The sequence below is a fragment of the Mobula birostris genome, unplaced genomic scaffold (assembly GCF_030028105.1).
Source record: "Mobula birostris isolate sMobBir1 unplaced genomic scaffold, sMobBir1.hap1 scaffold_296, whole genome shotgun sequence".
Classification (NCBI taxonomy): Eukaryota; Metazoa; Chordata; class Chondrichthyes; order Myliobatiformes; family Myliobatidae; genus Mobula; species Mobula birostris.
The window spans coordinates 248,116-262,963 of NW_027276019.1; the positions used below are offsets into that span (position 1 = coordinate 248,116).

A 14,848-nucleotide genomic window follows, 5' to 3' on the forward strand; every position below is an offset into this window, starting at 1 on the left:
CGTCTGGTCACGGTGACTTATACAACTTGATGCTTTCGAAAAGCTCTAGCACATCCTCTTTCTTAATATCTATATGCTCACACTTTTCAGTCTGCTGCAAATCATCCCTACAATCACCAAGATCCTTTTCCATAGTGAATACTGAAGTAAAGTATTAGGTACCCCCGCTATTTCCTCCAGTTCCATACACACTTTTCCACTGTCACACTTGATTGGTCCTATTCTCTCACCTCTTATCCTCTTGCTCTTCACATACTTGTAGAATGCCTTGGGGTTTTCCTTAATCCTGTCTGCCAAGGCCTCCTCATGGCCCCTTCTGTCTCTACTAATTTCATTCTTAAGCTCCTTCCTGATAGCCTTATAATCTTCTAGATTTGTATCATTACCTAGTTTTTTGAACCTCTTGTAAGCCCCTCTTTTCTTCTTGACTAGTTTTTCAACAGCTTTTGTGCACCATGGATCTTGTACCCTACCATCCTTTCCATGTCTCATTGGAACATACCTACCCAGAACACCACACAAATATCCCCTGAACATTTACCACATTTCTTCCATACATTTCCCTGAGAACATCTGTTTCCAATTTAATGCTTCCAAGTTCCTGCCTGATAGCCTCATAGTTCTAAGGAAGAATTCTATAACACTTCATATTTATTGTAGCAATTTATAGTTAAAGAGTTATAGTCAAGAGTTTTACAGCACAGAATCAGGCCATTTAGCGCATCTAGTCCATGCCAACTTGATCTTCCACCTCATCCCATTTATCTGAAAGTCTTTTGCAAAGTGATGGTATTTCAATTATTAGATTTAAACCCAAAATTGACAAATCATGTTATCTTATGGGGTAATGGAGACAAGTTTTGTCGAAAGATGTGCTTTGTGAGAGGACCAAGTTATGACTCTTGTAGCAAGCAGTGACTCTTTTAAGCACCAGCTTTTCCTCCACTCCAAATTTAATTGCACTATTAATGGCTATTGTGCAGCACCTTCACCTCCAGAATTCTCTAATTCCCTTCTGATCCTCTACTCCTCTGTGCTCACTCAAGATCCTCCTTAAAGCACAATTCCATTTCTGATTTTAGCAATTCATCCTGATATTTTATAGCTTCCTGTCACCAGTTGATAGTGGTCGTATTAAAACTGTTATATAAAGAGAAACTGTTGTCAGTGTGCAATATCCTGCCACCAGTAGTGGTCAAAGCTCAGATACAATTCCATCATTTAAAGGGCAGTGGACAGGTGATGGGTAGGAAGGAGACAGATCCAATGCAGGTCTATAGAATTAGTGAACAATCTGCATTGGTTCAACATTTATATTTCTGCTCATAAAATTTCAGAATTTTGAATAGGCCACTTAGGTATAAAACTTCTTAAAAATAACTCATTTTCCTCAAGGATGAATACTTTACATCTTTTATTACACACCCATCATGATTTGGTGTTGTACCAATGCTCAAGTAATAATACACAACACACATTTTTCAGGAGATTCAAATACAATGAAAACATAACTTGCTGCTTCATTTCTTTATCCATGGAAATGGCAAAACCACAACTTAAGATAGAAGACCCAAAAAAAGGGGACATAGAAATTATTCTACTGGTTGGGAGTCTACAGTCAGGATTATAGGCGTGAAGTTGAGCCCTTTTGCAGAATGGTGGAGACAGTCTGGCACTCCTTCAGTTACAAACAGTAACTGACAATGTGCAACTGTTACAGCAATATGACTGTATACACCTGGGGATAGACAGGACTTCCACTATCTTCATCAAAAATAATTGCACACAGGTCGATACTTATTTCTCCCATCTTGTGCCACCCTGCATTAACCATTCTTCAGGCTTCTGACGTAAATCAGCACTCAAAGCGAGTGCTTCCTACTCTATTCATCATCATCAGACCCAAATGAAAGCAAACTGCTGTTCTTGACTTGCTTGGATTTATTTCCCGAACTTTTAAATTCTGTTTGGTCACTAGCGTCTTCCTTCTTCTTTTTGCTTGATGTGGTGAACATTCCTGTGACTTTATTATCCGAGGATCGCTTTGATGGCTTCCTAAACACAATCTTTCCACCATCTGGCTGTAAATTTTCAGCTGAAGCACAGAATAATTCAAAGTATTTTAGTAAAGGAAAATAATGCTTAATACAGTAAACATATGTGTTAACATTCTACTATACCATAGAGTCCCAGGCAATCCAACTCTATGTGGTCAGTCATTTGGGACTGTGATGAAAAAAAATTCTTTCACTTTGTAAGTTATGAATTAATTATTGGAGGCTGTAGATGTTTAGTCATTGTATGTAGGGTAGTGATAAATGGACTCTGGGGAAATCACTAGATCTGGGGATCAAGTGGGAATGTGGACAAAGTAGAACAGTGTGATTAGTTTGAATGGTCAAACAGGTTTAAGGCCTGTATTGTCTACAAAGAAAGATGAACCTGAATCTTTGTAGCCTCTTTATTGACCTTAGGATGTTCCAAACTGCTTTATAGCAAGTAAATGCCCTTGTAGTGTGGTCATTGTCATATCATAGGGAACATTTGTTTGTAATATATTCCTATTCCTTTTACATTGTGTGCAGTACTGCCAATAGAGCACACCGTAAATAACTAATTATTTGGAAATGTTCTCTATTTAGCAGCTTATTGGTAGAGCTTTTGGTAATTTTCAATTACTTCAATCCAGAAAGAGTAAATCCTGTAAACAACAGCCTCCACTTGTCCCACCACCTGGTGAGAACCAGATATTTGTTTTGTCTACTCACCACTCCCCACCCCAGTCTTGACTTGTTCCAGTTAGCTGTTCCACAGATTTTTAATTCCTTCAGGCCAACAGGAGCATCTGGGGTGAGGTGGAGTCACAGGTTAGGAGGCAGTAGTACTATCTGCTGCACTGCCATGTTGTGGCTGGTCCTAATTGGAAGTGCACTGGAAATCTGGTTCAGAATTCAGCAACACAGAAACAGGCTCTTTATCCCAATTTGTCCACACTGACCATGATGTCTACCTAAGCTAGTCCCATTCGTTTGGGTTTCGCTCGAATATCTTTAAGTCTTCCCCAGGTATGTACTGGTCTGATTGCCTTTTAAATGTAATTCTACCTACTATAGCTTCCTCTGGCAGTTCACTGCATATACATGCCAACTCCTGTGCAAAAACCTGCACCCCAGATCCCCTTTAAATCTCATCTGAAATCCATAATCTTTAGTTTTACTTTGGGAGGAGCGTGCAGATGCAGTATCTCGTCATCGCCCAAACCTGCTGAGAAGATTTAAGAAGTGAGGAATTTCAGCGGGAGATTCATTTGGGAGAAGTGTGCAGACGCAGTAGCTCATCATCGCACAAGGCTGCTGAGAATAAAAAGGAGACATTGCCTAGTGGAGTGTTTGCAGAAGGAGCATGAGACAGAATAACAGGGCTTTGGGGAGGATGGGCCGAGGTGAGGTAAGGAGGCAAGTTACTTTCGTATCTCTTTTTTCCTGTAATTTAAGAATAGTGGGTATGACTGCAAAGCCAATTTTATGCTCTGGGTGTCAGATGTGGAATATCTGGAAGATTTCCGGCCTTCCTGATGGCCACGGTGGCCAGGTGTATTGAGCTGTAGCTCCTTAGAGACCGAGTTAAGGAACTAGAGCCACAGCTTGATGACCTTTGGCTTATTAGGGAAAAGTGAAGAGATGATCGATAGGAGCTACAGGCAGGTAGTCACACCAGGGTCACAGGAGACAGAGAAGTGGGTGACTGTCAAGAGAGGGAAGGGAGAGCATCAGGTAGTGGAGAGTACCCCTGTGGCCGTTCCCCTTAACAATAAGTACTCCCTTTTGTGTACTGCTGATGGGGGGGGAGGTGTGAACTTACCTGGGAGAAGCAACAGTGACCGTGCCTCTGGCACTGAGTCTGCCCCTGTGGCGCAGAAGGGTAGGGAGCGGAAGAGGATGGCAGCAGTTACAGGGGACTCTACAGTTATGTGGACAGATAGGTGAATCTGTGCACACGAAAAAGAAACTTGGATGATAGATCCAGGGTTCGTGATGTTTCTGAATGTGTCCACAATATGCTTAAATGGAGGGTAAGCAGCCAGAGGTCGTGGTACATATTGGTACCAATATTACAGGTAGAAAAAGGGTGGCCACCAACCTCCAATTTACTCTAAACATACATTCATCCCAATTTTATTCTTCCCAAATTCATATCAACTCCAAGATTCCACTGCACAAACTCGGAGCAATTTACAGCAGACAGTTAACCAACCAACCTTTACATTTTGGGGCACAAGACAACTCCAGTGCACTCAGGGATTACCCTTGTGGACACAGGGAAAACTCCACATTGACAGCAAAGAGATCAGGATCAAACCTGGAGTTGTGAAGCAATAGTTCTACGAGCTCTGCTACAATACTGCACTATAACCGGCTGAAACTCTTCTCATCATTACTGCACTGAAAGATCTTGGATATCTTACTCTAAACCACTTTTAATATTCAGGAGGAACCCATAAATAAATATGCCTGATGTTGTTGTATGTGAAGGAAGAGAAGTGGGTGCAGTTACTGTTATAAGACAGAAGCTGCTCAAAAAGCTGAAAGACCTGAAGGTACATAAGTCACCCAGACCAGATGAACTGCACCCTAGGGTTCTGAAAGAGGTAGCATTAAGAGATTGTGGTGGAATTAGAAATGATCTTTCAAAAATCATTGGACCCTGGCATGGTGCCAGAGGACTGGAAAGTTGCAAATGTTACTCCACTCTTTAAGAAAGGAGGTAGGTGGCAAAAAGGAAAATATAGACCAGTTAGCCTGACCTCAGTGGTTGGGAAGATGTTGGAGACAATTGTTAAGGTTGAGGTGATGGAGTACTTGGTGACACAGGACAAGATAATACAAAGTCAGCATAGTTTTCTTAAGGAAAAATCCTGCCTGATGAACCTGTTGGAACTCTTTGAGGAGATTACAAGTAGGATAGATAAAGGAAATGCAGTGGATGTTATATATTTGAATTTTCAGAAGGCCTTTGACGAGGTGCCACACATGGCTGCTTACCAAGTTAAGAGCCCATGGTATTACAGGAAAGTTACTAACATTGTTAGAGCATTGGTTGATTGGTAGGAGGCAGTGAGTGGGAATAAAAGGATCCTTTTCTGATTGGCTGTGTCTAGTGGTGTTCTGCAGGGGTTGGTGTTGGGACCACTTCATTTTATGCTGTATATAAGTAATTTGCAATAGATGGCTTTGTTGCCAACTTTGCAGATGATACGAAGATTGGTGAAGGGGCAGGTAGTGTTGAGGAAACAGGCAGGATGCAGAAGGACTTAGACAGATTAGGAGAATGGGCAAGAAACTGGCAAATGAAATGCAATGTTGGAAAATGCATGGTCATGCACTTTGGTAGTAATAATTAATGTGCGGACTATTTTCTAATCGGGGAGAAAATCCAGGAATCTGAGATGCAAAGGGACTTGGGAGTCCTCGCGCAGAACACCCAGAAGGTTAACTTGCAGGTCGAGTCGGTGGTGAGGAAGGCAAATACCATGTTAGTATTCATTTCAAGAGGTCTCAAATACAAGAGCAAGGATGTGATGCTGAGGCTTTAAGGCACTGGTGAAGCCTCACTTCGAGTATTGTGAACAGTTTTGAGCTCCTCATCTTAGAAAAGATGTGCTGGCATTGGAGATTGTCCAGAGGAGGTTCACAAGGATGATTCCAGGAATGAAAGGGTTATCATACAAGGAACGTTTGATGGCTCTGGGTCTGCACTCGCTGGAATTCTGAAGGATGAGGGGGGTTCTCATTGAAATCTTTCGAAAGTTGAAAGGCCTAGACAGAGTAGAAGTGGAAAGGATTTTTCCCATGGCGGAAGAGTCTAAGACAAGAGGGCATAGCCTAAGGATACAGGGAAGCCCTTTCAAAACAGATGCGGAGACATTTCTTTAGCCAGAGGGTGGTGAATTTGTGGAATTTGTTGCCACATGCAGCAGTGGAAACCAGGTTGCTGGATGTATTTAAGGTAGAGATTGATAGGTTCTTGATTGGACATGGCATCAAAGGTTACGGGGAGAAGGCCGGGAACTGGGACTGAGGAGGGAAAAAAAGGATCAGCCATGATTGAATGGCGAAGCAGACTCGATGGACCAGATGGCCTAATTCTGCTCCTATGTCTTATGGGCTAAGTTATGTCTTCCCAACTTGATTGAGTTTTTGACAAGGTGACGAGAGGGATTGATGAAGGTAGAGCAGTGGATGCTGTCAATATGTGGGGCATATTATCCGATGAATAGAAAATTAAAACTAGAGGGAAGATCTGTTTTTAAACAATGCCACCAAATCAATATACAGCATACAAAAATTCTGAGATCTTCATTCTATAGATATACTATGTATGCCCACAAGAAAGTGAATTTCAGGGCTGTATATGATGACATATAGTTGCAAGAAAATGTTTGTGAACCCTTTGCAATTACCTGGTCTTCTGTATTAATTACTCAAAATGTGGTTTGATCTTCACCCAAGTCACAATAACAGACAAACAGAATCTGCCTAAACTAATAACACACAAACAATTGCAAACACAAAATACTCTGCAGATGCCGGGGTCAAAGTGTTACACAAACAATTGTACTTCTTGTCATTACTAAGTACACCATTTAAACAGTTACAGTCAAGTTTCAAAAAAAGTATGTGACTCTTTGGGGTAATGCCTTCTGCAATTTGGAGTCATGTGTTCCAAACAATGAAATGAGATTGGAGGTGTGGTTTGTAGAGGTGCCCCACCCTATAAAAAAAGATACACAAAGTCAGGTTACTAACCGAGTCTGCTCTTCTCAAGATAGACCTGTTTATGTGCACCACGATCAAAGCAACTTTCAGAGGACTTTAGAAGAATTGTAGAGATACATTAAGCTGGAAAAGGATACAAAAGAATTTCGAAAGACCTGGATGTTCATCAGTCCACAGTAAGAGAAATTGTTTACAAATGGAGGAAATCCGGTACCATTGCTACTCTCCCCAGGAGTGGGCATCCTGCAAAGATCACACCGAGAGCCCAACATGCAATGCTGAAGGAGGTGAAAAGGAACCCAAGGGTAAGAGGCCTGTTGAAATCTCTAGAACTTCCTAAAGTCTCTGTTCATGTGTCCATTCTAAGTAAACACTGAACAAGAATGGTTTTCATGGAAAAACACCAGGAAACTGTCGCTCTCCAAAAAAAACATTGCGGCACATCTCAAGTTAGCAAAAGACCACCTGAATGTTCCAGACAATGTTCTGCGGACAGATGAGACAAAAATTGAACCTTTTGGCAGAAATGCACACCACGATGTTTGGAAGAAAAAGGGCACTGCACACCAACACTTCATCCCAACTGTGAAGCATGAATGAGCATCATAGCATGGGGCTGCTTTGTTGCCTCAGAGCCTGGAGAGCTTGCAATCATTAAGGCAACAATGATTTCAAAATTGTATCAAGACATTTTACAGGAGAATGTCAAGGTAGCAGTCCACCACCTGAAGCTTAATAATTGGATGATACAACAAGACAATGATCCGAAACACAAGAGTAAATCAACAAAAAAATGGTTTAAAAAGAAGAAAATTCATGCTTTTGAATAGCCAAGTCAGAGTCCAGACCTTAAGCCAATTGAGATGCTGTGACATGACCTGAAAAGGGCTGTTCATGGTATCCCAAAAATATTGATAAACAGTTTTGTATGGAGAAATGGTCTAAGATTCTCCTTGCAAGTCTGATCAGCAACTACAGGAAACATTTGGTAGGGATTATTGCTGCTAAAGGAGATTCTACCATTAAATTCAAGGGCTCATGTACTTTTTCCAGCCTGGACTAGATAATTAAACAGTGTTCAACAAAGACATGGAAAGTACAATTGTTTGTATGTTATTAGCTTAGGCAGATCGTGTTAGTCTATTATCGTGACTTAGATGAAGATCAAACTGCATTTTATGAGTCATTAATGCAGAAAACTAGATAATTGCAAAGGGTTCACAAAGGGTTGCCTGGATCGGGGAGCATGTCCTATGAGAATAGCTTGAGTGAACTAGGCCTTTCTCCTTGGAGCAGTGGAGGGTGAGAGGTGACATGGTAGAGGTGTACAAGATGATGAGAGGCATTGATCATCTGGATAGTCAGAGGCTTTTCCCAGGGCTAAAATGGCTAGCACGAGAGGGCACAGTTTTAAGGTGCTTGGAAGCAGGTAGAGAGCAGATGTCAGGTGTAAGTTTTTTTTACGCAGAGAGTGGTGAGTGCGTGGAATGAGCTGCTGGTAACGGTGGTTTAGGCGGATACAACAGGGTCTTTTAAGAGACTCCAGGATAGGTAGATGGAGCTTAGAAAAATAGAGGGCTATGGGTAACCCTAGGTAATTTCTAAAGTAAGTACATGTTTAGTTGTGGGCACATGGCCAAGCACAAGACATTGGATTAGCTACCTGAAGGTTGTGAGTTCGAGCCCCAGCCGAGGGGACGTGTTGTGTCCTTGAGCAAGGCACTTAATCACACATTGCTCTGTGACGACACTGGTGCCAAGCTGTATGGGTCCTAATGCCCTTCCCTTGGACAACACTGGTGTCATGGAGAGGGGAGACTTGCAGCATGGGCAACGGCTGGTCTTCCAAACAACCTTGCCCAGGCCTGCGTCCTGGAGAGTAAAGACTTTCCAGGTGCAGATCCACGTCCTTGCAAGACTAACGGATGCCTTTACTTACTTTACATGTTCGGCACAGCATTGTGGACTGAAGGGCCTGTACTGTGCCGCAGGTTTTCTAGATTTTTATGTTTCTAACTGTAAGTGCAATTACAAAGAAAGCATGGGAGTGCCTCTACTTCTTTAGGAACTTGTGAAGATTCAGCATGACATCTAAAGCTTTGACAAACTTCTATAGACGTGTGGTGGAGAGTATATTGATTGGCTGCATCACAGGCTGGTATGGAAAACCGATGCCCTTAAAATCCTACTAAAAGTAGTGCATACAGCCCAGTCCACATTGGGTAAAGCCTTCCCCACCACTGAGCACATCTACATAGAGTATTGTTGTGGGAAAGCAGTACCCATCCTCAGGGATGCCCACCACCCAGATTATGCTCACTTCTCACTGCTGTCTTCAGGAAGAAGGTACAGGAGCCTCAAGATTCACACCACGAGGTTCAGGAACATCAGGCTTTTGAACCAAAGGAGATAGCTTCACTTGCCCCATTACTGAAGTGTTCCCACAACCTACAGACTCACTTCCAAGGACTCTTCAGGTCATCATTTATTGATTGATTGATTGATTGAGATATAGCACAGAACAGGCCCTTCCAGCCCTTCGAGTTACTCCACCCAGCAATCCCCCGATTTAATCCTAGCTAATCATAGGACAATTTACAATGACCAATTAATCTATCAACTGGTATGTGTTTGGACGGTGTGAGGAAACCAGAGCACCTTGAGCAAACCCACAAGTCACAGGGAGAACGTATAAACTGCAACCAGGCAGCGCTGGTACTGTACTGTAAAGAGGTCATTGTGCTAACCACTACGGTACCGTGCTGCCCAGTTGGTGATTCTATTCTGGTTATTGGATTTATTGAGAATGCCCGCAAGAAAATGAATCTCACTGTAGTATATGGTGACATACATGTACCGTGATAATAAATTTACTTTGAACTTGAGTATTAGTGGGGTTGAGTGCTCATGGGTAAATCTTAAATGATAAATATGAGTTAATTATTACAGCATCAGTTCCTATAATGAGCACCAAATGCTGGCTGAAGTATTAGTTTCTGCAATATTACTGCAAGAAATGTCTGAGAATACTGGATACAGCAAGGATAAAGACGAGACAACAATCCAGTTTTGGCAATGAAGATCTGAGTTGCTGAAGTAGCCATGCCTCCAGCCAAGTCAGTTATAAGGCTTAGTATCTACCCAACAATGTAGAAAGATGCCCAGGTGTATCCTATTTGTAAAAGGCAAGACCACAGTTGACTGGTACCCTAACCATTAACCTAAACATTTTTTTCCTCCATCATCAGACCGTAGTGGCTGTTTATTGCACCATCAACAATTACTTCTCTGGTCTATGTCTAACCCACAACACATGCCACCAAGAAGGACAAGGGCAGCTGGCGCCTGGGAACATCATACTCAGTCATATGCTGTCTAACAGGGAAATATATTGTTGGTGCTTTATCATGGCCAAGAATAAACAGTAAGTGAATGGGAGAGAGTTTAGTGAGGGAGGCCAGTATTGAAAGCACTGCATTGGTCAGAGCTGGATAGGGGTTTCAGCAGAAATGTGTTAAAACAAGGAAGACATTGGGCAGTTTTATGTTAATGAAATAGCTAATTTCACTAATGGTATAGGTACATTTTCTGAAGGTCAAATGACAACAGTGTTGCAAATGGTCTGGTTAAGTTTCAGACATTTGCCAGAGCTAGAATCTGATGTGCAAATTATTTGCTGAACAAAGCTACAACAGAAAATGCGGTGAACGATACACTCCAGGTTCAAGCATACTTACATTTCTCTGAACTTTCTGTGTTCTGTTTGAACTTCGCTGCTTCTTCAGCAGTCAGATCTCCCTGACGGAGCACGACTACTTGCGGCTGCTCATCTTCTGCATCGCTTGGCCCACTGTCACTGTCAACTGGAGCAAGCTGCTGCTTCTGAAAGGTCGATGGAAAACATCCCATGGCATTACATGGAAGAAGGTGACATCTACTTCTCAATCAAAGCCATGTTTGTTCATTTTCACATTGATTTTTACGTGATCATGCAGTGTGCAGACTGTCCGTCACAATTCTTGGCTTGCAATGATGCCACTATCTCAGAAGCACAAAGTGTAGACACAGTTATAATGCCAGGAAGCACACTGAGGGATCACAGTCACAGAATATTTCAGTTCTCTCAAAATGGATGTTATCATTGCATTGGCCTTCCTTAGCACCAACTGAACCTGCAAGTTAATCTCTGGGGAATTCTGCACAAGGAGTCCCTTGCACGTCTGATTTTTAAATAGTCTACACCCTTATTCTAATCACAAACAAGAGAAGATCTACAGATGCTGGAAATCCAAGCAACACACACTAAATGCTGGAAGAACTCAGCAGGCCAGGCAACATCTAGTCGACATTCTGTGCCGAGATCCTTCGGCAGGACTGCAAAATAAGCCAAAGTCAGCATGGTTCTGGTAAAGGGAAATCTAGCCTGACAAATCTGTTCGGGGACGTAGCAAGCAGGGTGGACAAAGGGGAGGTGTGGATGTCACTTACTTGCATTTTCAGAAGATATTTGATAAGGTGCCACACATGAGGCTGCTTAATGAGATAAAATCCTGTGGTGTTACAGGAAAGGTACTGGCATGGATGGAGTATCCATCTGACAGGCAGGAGGCAGCAAGTGGGAATAGAGACGGCCTTTTCTGGTTGACTACTAGTGACTAGTGGTGTTCCTCGGGAGTCAGTATTGGACTGCTACTTTTCTCATTGTTTGTCAGTGACTTAGACAGTGGAATTGATGGCTTAGTGGCAAGGTTTGCGGATGATACAAATATAGATGGAGGGTTAGGTAGTTCTGAGGCAGCGATATGATTGCAGTAGGACTTCACAAATTGGAATAGGCAAAAAAAAGTGGCAGATAGAATATGTTGGGAAATGTATGATAATACATTTTGGTAAAAGGAACAATAGTGCAGACTATTATCTAAATGGGGAGCAGGTTCAAAAATCAGAGGTGCAGAGAGACTTTGAAGTCCTCGTACAAGACTCCCAGGTTAATTTACAGGTTGATTCTGTGGCAAAGGCGGCATATAAAATGTTGGCATTTATTTCAACGGGAATAGAATATAAAAGCAAGGAAATAATGCGAAGGCTTTTATAAGATACTAGTTGGGCTGCACTTGGGAGCACTGTCAACAGTTTTGGGCCTCATATCTCAGAAAGGATGTATTGTCATTGAAGACAGTCCTGAGGAAGTTCACCAGGATGATTCCAGGAATGAAGGAGTTAACATATGAGGAGTGTTTGGGCCTGTACTCACTGGAATTTAGAAGAATGTGGGGGGATCTTATTGAATCCTACTGAACGTTGAAAGGACTGGATAAGGTAGATGTGGAAAGAATGTTTCCTATGGTAGGGATATTCAGAACTAGAGAGCACAGCAAAATTGAGGGTCCATCTTTTAGAACAGAGGTAAGGAAGAGTTTTTTTTAAGCCAGGGTATAGCAAATCGTTGGAATGCTGTGCCACAAACTGCGGTGGAGGACAAGTCCGTAGGTATATTCAAGGTGGAAGTTGATAGTTTCCTGATCGGTCAGGGCATCAAAGGATATGGCAAGAAGGTAGGTGTATGGAGTTGAGTGGGATCTGCGATCAGCCATGATGGAATGGTGGAGCAGACTCAATGGGTGAATGGCCTAATTCTGCTCCGATGTCTTATGGATGTCCTTTATCACCTGTCCACATCGCTGGCCTTTAAACATGAGGTGGTGGCCTGACCTCTAACTCCTCCACATATCTGTCCCTAAACTATAAGGCCCCTCATCACTGTCCCTAAATCCTAACCTGGCCAAAACTCAGCAAGTGACAGAAACCAGCCTCCCCTGCACGGATTCAGTCCCAACTTCTCCCTTTCTCAGTAAGCAGCCACTGTAATAAAAAATCCCTCTAACTGCGGACATTTTCTCTTCTGTCCCTCCTGTCAGAGATAATGTTATAAAAACATCAGGAAGCAGGTACTATCAGGCTCAAGGACAGTTTCTAGCCTGAAGACCATCCAACTTCTTCTTGTACAATAAGATGGACACTTGACCTCCCAATCTCCTTTGTCCTGTTCTTTAACCAGATTATCTACCTACAATGCACCTTCTCTGAAACCGTAACATTATATCCTATTGCTTTCCCTTGTACTACCTCAATGCACTGATATGATAAAATAATCTACATGGAGACATGAAAACATTTCACTGTGCTCAGCACACCTGACAATAATAAACCGATTTAGAGGTCATAGATAGCATTAATATCGGCAATATTTTTCCCAGAGTTGGAGACACAGGACCTAAGTTTCGGTAAGGGGGAGAGATTTAACAGGAACCTGAGGGACAACATTTTCACCTAAAGGATTCACCAGTAAGAGCAACACACACAAAATGCTGGAGGAACTCAGCAGGCCAGGCAGCATCTATGGAAAAAAGTCCAGTCGACTTTTCGGGCCGAGACCTTCGGCGGGACTGTACTCTCTCCCATGGATACTGACTACAGCTTCAGCGGGACTGCACTCTCTCCCATGGATACTGACTACACCTTCAGCAGGACTGTACTCTCTCCCATGGATGCTGACTACACCTTCAGCAGGACTGTACTCTCTCCCATGGATGCTGACTACACCTTCAGCGGGACTGTACTCTCTCCCATGGATGCTGACTACACCTTCAGCGGGACTGTACTCTCTCCCATGGATGCTGACTACACCTTCAGCGGGACTGTACTCTCTCCCATGGATGCTGACTACACCTTCAGCGGGACTGTACTCTCTCCCATGGATGCTGACTACACCTTCAGCGGGACTGTACTCTCTCCCATGGATGCTGACTACACCTTCAGCGGGACTGTACTCTCTCCCATGGATACTGACTACACCTTCAGCGGGACTGTTCTCTCTCCCTGGATGCTGCCTGGCCTGCTGAGTTCCTCCAGCATGTTGCGTGTGTCGCTCGGGTTTCCAGTGTCTGCTCATTTTCTCTTGTTTATGGCTGCTAGAGGAAGTGGTTGAGGCAGGTGGTTACAAATAGCAAACAACAGGAATTCTGCAGATGCTGGAAATTCAAGTAACACACATCAAAGTTGCTGGTGAACGCAGCAGGCCAGGAAGCATCTCTAGGAAGAGGTACAGTCGACGTTTCAGTCCTGACGAAGGGTCTCGGCCTGAAACGTCGACTGCACCTCTTCCTAGAGATGCTGCCTGGCCTGCTGCGTTCACCAGCAACTTTGATGTGTGTTGGTTACAAATAGGGAAGGTTTGGAAGGACATGGGCACCACGGGACGGGCTCAGGCGGGCACCTTGACCGGTAAGGGCCAGTTAGGCGATCGCGGTGCAATAACTACAAACTCCGCGGGTCCGGAAACCCAGCCAGGTCGGACCCACCTTGGTCTTCACGGTCGGTCCTGGCGAATAGCCAACACCCTCCTTGAACCTGCGGATGAAGGCAGGCTCCGGCTTCACGAACGACACATTATTCTTTCGGCTCATATCGCAGTTTCTCTCCAGCAGCGGAGCTCAAGACCGAGCTCTCAGGCGAGAGCTGACAGCCATCGTATCACGTGCAGCGGGCGGGCATCCATCTTAGTGACGTCACCAAGATGGCTTCGGCCGGAGCGGCAACAGGAGGTCCTGGTCACGTGACACGCCGACCCGCTGCTGGGCCCCTGTCACGTGGCACCAGAGAGGCGCCAACATTTAAATTAAATTTATCTGTCGTGTTCTGTGAGGTGGAAGTATAAAGTTGGGAGAGGTGTTTGTTCGGCGATGGGTTCTGGTGATGAAGGTGAGCAGTTATTGTCACTGTATATAAATAGCGGGTCTCGGATCGGCTCCCCTCCTCAGCGGATGAAATCTCTCTTTTTACCGCCGGATTCCCCATCTTCTCAGCGTTAATATCCGCGGCCTCTCTCTCAGCGTCGGTACCCCTCAGCCCCCGCTCCCGTCCCCGTCCCGGTCTCCCGCACCCAGACTGGGGTTCCCTCTCCCAGTAAAGACGGCATGATTTTCCCCAGTCGGGCTCTCCCAGACCACGCAGGCAGCCTCAGGGCTGCTACAATCATTTTGCAGTGTTAGTATGTTAAAGAACGCCGGGGA

At 43.8% G+C, this 14,848-nt stretch overlaps 2 protein-coding genes across 2 annotated transcripts in view; one reads left to right on the plus strand and one right to left on the minus strand.

Moving 5' to 3' along the window:
- Window positions 1-1,399: 1,399 nt before the first annotated feature.
- On the minus strand, window positions 1,400-14,353 carry kiaa1143 (KIAA1143 ortholog). Its single transcript, XM_072250392.1, has 3 exons — window positions 14,138-14,353; window positions 10,514-10,658; window positions 1,400-2,095 (listed from the first exon to the last, which is right to left on the minus strand). The coding sequence occupies exons 1-3, from the start codon at window positions 14,240-14,242 to the stop codon at window positions 1,884-1,886; spliced, it is 462 nt and encodes a 153-aa protein (XP_072106493.1). The 5' UTR covers window positions 14,243-14,353; the 3' UTR covers window positions 1,400-1,883.
- kif15 (kinesin family member 15) overlaps window positions 14,308-14,848 on the plus strand; it is a 186,375-nt gene continuing 185,834 nt past the window's right edge. Inside the window, exon 1 of the mRNA XM_072250391.1 lies at window positions 14,308-14,537. Coding sequence (XP_072106492.1) covers window positions 14,519-14,537 — 19 coding nt within the window. The 5' untranslated portion in view covers window positions 14,308-14,518. The remainder of the gene's footprint in view (window positions 14,538-14,848) is intronic.